Source organism: Vanellus vanellus, assembly GCF_965231255.1.
Source record: "Vanellus vanellus genome assembly, chromosome: 13".
Classification (NCBI taxonomy): domain Eukaryota; kingdom Metazoa; phylum Chordata; class Aves; order Charadriiformes; family Charadriidae; genus Vanellus; species Vanellus vanellus.
This window is the reverse complement of record NC_138918.1, coordinates 13440678-13445349: the sequence shown is the minus strand read 5'-3', so window position 1 is coordinate 13445349 and position 4672 is coordinate 13440678. Positions and strand designations below refer to the sequence as shown.

Below are 4672 nucleotides of genomic sequence, written 5' to 3'. Positions count from 1 at the left end.
CAATAGCGATGGGAAAGGACAGCAAAGAGGGCTGGGGCAGGTTATCCAGGGGTCAAAATACCTTGGTCCATCTCTGCACACAGGACTGTGTGCTTACAACCTTCCGTTTCCTCCTGGTCATGCTTCTGCTGCAGAAGAACAAATAGTACAGGATTAGAAGGGAGCTTTTCCAAAATGACACTTGGATCTCGTTGAAGGCCAGCTGTGGCTGAGGCTCTCTTGTGATTCCTGGCCATAGAATACATTCAAAAGGTTGTGTAAAACTTACTTACCTTCTGATTTGGTCACAGGTGCATGCACGACTCTGATGGCTGGGGAGGGGGGGAGGTGGGAACAAGCGGTCTGGAGCATATGAGGGCTGAGAGGAGAGCAGTCCGACACGTTTATGTCATGCCCTTGTTGTAAATACAAGGGAAGCCTATTGCTGGCCAGCCATCTGCTATCATTGTTCCATACCTCCCCTTTCTGCTGTCCAGGGATCCAGTGTACCAACACAGACCCTCATCACCATGTAACCCGAGGGTTGAGGGAGACTTGGACACTCCTTTCTCAGGTCTTGGCAGAGCTGAGGGTAAAGCAGAGAGAAAGGCAGCTCTGTGATCTCTTCAGGAGCACGTGCTCCTAATGCTTCACCCAAAGTTCACAGGGTCTAGTCTCTTCTGAGGTGTGTAAGTGTTCGTAAATTCTCTTAAGGTCTTAAAGACTTGGTGAATAACAAGAGAAATGAAGGTGGAAAGAAAATCCTAAAGGGCTCAGATGATTTGCCGAACAGTTATCTTCTGCAGATTGCTTGCTCTGCTGTGCTCGACGTCCCCCTCCAACAGAGCGCTGTGAAGCATGGTGGCACCAGCTGTTCCTGGTGCGAACCATGTCTTGGTGGAGATGCATTTTTTGCTCTCCTCCCTTAGCTCTTGCTATGCTCTATTTGTACATCCCTGACAGGGAGGCAAAGGATTGGTGTGTCTATCTGCATGCACTTAGACGGGGTCATCCTTCCCTCCAGGCTTAGTCCTCTGGGTTCAGTCTCCGTCAGTCCTGTGCGCCAGCTGGAACACAGTCAGCATGATCCTCTTGTACTCCTTCCTGAAGTTCTGGTTCATGGCCCCATAAATCACCTCATTCAGGCAGCTGTTAAAGCATGCCATGAAATAGCTGGAGGTGAAGAGCCATTCTGGGACTGAGGAACCCAAGGATGGCTTCACTGCCACTGCAAAGCCAATGAAGTTTAATGGTGCCCGACAGACAGCAAAGAGCATAAAGACCACAAACATGGTTAAGAGGTTTCGGGAATCATGGGGCTTCATTTTTGGGGTGGATGTCAGGCTTCACCCTGTGCTGTACCTGGATGACAAGCACCCAGATCTTCAGGTAGCAGTAGCTGACGATAGTGATGGGTAAGAAGTGGACCATCACCAAAACAGTGGTGTACAGGGCACTGACAGACTGGGCAAAGGTGCAGGAGTACACGCAGGGGTCGTATTGCAGGGTCTCCACAAAGGGGTTTGGTATGATGGCCAGCAGAGTGTCCAGACCAGTCCCACGTGGCACAGGGTGTTGGTACTGGAGAAAAGCCTATCGTACTTCAGGCTGTGGCAGATGTAGCAGTAGCGGTTGGTAGCAATGCCAGTGATACTGAAGATCGAGCCGATGACGCTCATACCCATCAGGAAGCCACTGATCTGGCAGTGGGGGTAGCCCATCACCCAGCCATTGTGGAAAATAGCCATCAGGACAAGCGGGTACGGATAGAAAGCCACCAGCAAATCGGCAATGGCCAAGCTCACCGCAATGGCATTGCCCGCAGGTGAAGAGAGAGGGAAGAAGTTGTAACTAATGGTTGTAACGCAGCTCTCTCTAGCCATGCGGAACTACTCCAGTGTTACAGTGAATTGTAACGGTACTCAGGGTGAGGGTCTTTCCCTCATCTTGCCACGTACCTAGTTCTGACCCTAAATTTGCAGTAGGAATCATAGCAGAAGGGTGCTGCCCTGCGTTGCAGCTGATGCAAAGCAGAGTTTGGCTACCAGCGAGGGAGAGGGATGAGAAGTGGCATTGCTGGGCTCTGCCTGCTAAATCTAGTGCAATGTAATTTCACCTGACACTTTCACAGTAGGTGTCTCTGAAGAGAAGAGTGGACTTGCTTTTTATTAAAAAGCAAGGAAGATGCTCATGTCCCAGGTGTGAAGTTTCAACATCTTTCTACCACAGATCCATCACTTCTTGGGTTAACCCCAGAATTACTTTCTACTTCATGTAGAAATGTATGTATGTATGTGTGTAAATATAAATCTGTGTGTGTGTATCTATATATTTTCTTTTCCTTTTTTAAGCAAATGACAAAAAGCAAGCTCTCTGGACTGTTGGTGGCATTGCACTCACCTAAAGGCCAAAAGCTGAAAGATGACCCAAATTTTACTTGCCCCCAGGTATGGCACAGTGAAGGTTTGCTCTTTGTGCAGTACGTGGGAGTACCTGGTGTGACTTGTGCCTGGGGTGTGAATGCATGCAGTGTGTGTGACAGTGTCATTATTGAGTCACAGAAGAAAGGAGAGGCAGGAGGATGTGGGGTGCAGTATATAAGGGGGTGGTTGATGGTTGAAGGCATGTAAAAAGGAGCCAGGATTTGCCACCTCTGAACTGGGGCTGCAATAGAATTGAATCCAACGAGCTGCAGCTGATCGGCAATGCTGGGTTATCCTCGGGTGAGTACGAGAGCCACGGGACAGATTTGGGCTTGAATTGAAGAACTGGCAATCCTGACTTGGGGCAACTTTAGGGCAGAAACACCAGCACTGAGTAGTGGGAGACGCGGAGCTGGGAAAGGCAAGCAATGCTTGCGGCTGCTTCCCCCCCACTCCCACTCCAATAACTTCTTGGGAGTTACAGGTGAGTGAAATGCAGGGGCTGTGCTTTGCAATTTGCTGCTAGGAAAGGACCAAAAGTGATGATGATGATGGTGGGGCAGCAGTGGGAGTCCAAAGGTTATGGCTGATTTTACAGGTGCATATCCTAAGAGCTGAGTTCGAGTTTGGGCTTGGCTGGATGCAACCAGCAGCAGATCGTGCATCTCTGCCTGGCTGCGGCATCTGCAAGGCTGATGTGCTGGGTACCCAGCCCTGGGGCATCCCTCCCTCCATCCCTTTCTCCATCCCTCCCTGCCAGCGTGGGGAGCTGCGCTGCTCACCTGCCTTCCGCAGCCTCTTGTTCTTGAGGCTGGAGGCGATGGCCAAGCCATTGCCCAGGATGTCACCCGTGATGGTGACAATAAGCGTGAGGGTGAGCAGGGTGAGCACCCAGGCGGGGTAGGGTGGTGTGTCCCCCCACCAGCCAGCCGAGAGGTTCCCCCATTCCGCGCTCCCCTCCATGCCGGGCTGGGGGTCTGCAGGGCAGCCACCAGCTCCGGGCTGCCTCTCCCGGAGGAGGAGGAGCAGGAAGGAAACATCCCTCTAAGCCCACCCCTAAAGTTTGCAGCTCTCAGGTCTTGCCTGCTTCCTCCTCTCCTCCCTGCCCCAGCAGCTCCCCTTTACACCAGGGCACCCTGTGCACCTCCCGGGAGTTTTTTTGGGGTACTGCGGGGCGCAGGCAGGGAGGGTCCCTGCCTGTATCCCAGCTGCTGGGGTCCCAGAGCAATGCCTGGCTAGGGCAAGCTCTGCCGCAGTCATCCACTTTGGGCTGGGGGGGTTCATTTGCTCTGGGAGCATCTGCTAAACCAATGCCCATCACCTGTGGCATCAGGCCTTGCAAAGTGCCTGTCTGCCTTGGCGTGGGGCTGACCCTGAGGGATCGCCACGGGGGGTGTGGGTTGCAGAGCCAGGGGGTGCTCCGGCAGCTGGGGTCCTGCCTTTCCCCCGAGCAGGCTGATCTCCGGGCAGGGGATGCTGAGGCACTGCCCCAGGCTGGGATGGTTCCCCCTCACCCATCACCGTTGGGCTCACTTGGCCCCGGCAGCACGTTGGTCCTTGGAGGCACTGCTCCCCCGGTTCCTCCCTTTGCCATCTCCGTGGTGATAGCTAATGACATCACTGCCACTCAAAGCATTGCCCAGCTTTAGTGATGTCATCAGCTGTCGCTGGGGAAACTCGGAGCTAGATCGTGCTCTCTGGTTGCCCTGCCAGTGGAGGCAGCCCGGCGTGTGTGTGGGAGTGACAGCGGTGATGAGCCTGGGATTTTTGGTGGAAAAAAACATTGTCAAAGTGCACGAGAGCTTTGAGAGGTAAAACAGGGAGTGCTTCGGGGGGTGGGGGTGGTGGGTGCCGGAGGAATGGCAAGCAGCCCTGGTGCCCAGGGGATGCTCAGGCAGGGGAGTGGGGCTGCAGGCAGGGTCCACAGGTGCTGGGGCTGGCTGCTGTGTCCCACAGAGCCTGTGCTGGGCATTTTGGGGACCTCTCTGCAGATATGTTTGAGTCAGGTGTGTTTTCCAGATTAACCAGGTGATGGTCATCTCTTTAAGGGCTGTGGCTTTACTTTCAGAAATGAGATGAATTTCTGTTTTCCCAAGGGTGTGTGGTTGGGGATGGGAATCAGTGCAGGGCTTGGGTCTTTTCAACCCCTTTGCTCCTGAGCTAATAGAAGGCTCGTGCCCAAAGTGAGGTGGGCTACTGTGGGTCTGCTTCCTTCCTCTGGCCCTTATAGGATCCTGAAAGTTGCGTGGAACTTGCTGTCTTGGTACTTC

At 53.4% G+C, this 4672-nt stretch overlaps 1 protein-coding gene across 1 annotated transcript; it reads right to left on the bottom strand.

Moving 5' to 3' along the window:
* Nucleotides 1-1019: 1019 nt before the first annotated feature.
* LOC309677420 (melatonin receptor type 1A-like) lies at nucleotides 1020-3365 on the bottom strand (the record flags this gene model as incomplete). Its single annotated transcript, XM_082490217.1, is given in 4 exon segments — nucleotides 1020-1310; nucleotides 1312-1526; nucleotides 1529-1798; nucleotides 3185-3365. Coding segments are annotated over 4 exon segments (957 nt in total).
* Between the last annotated feature and the right edge of the window lie 1307 nt (nucleotides 3366-4672).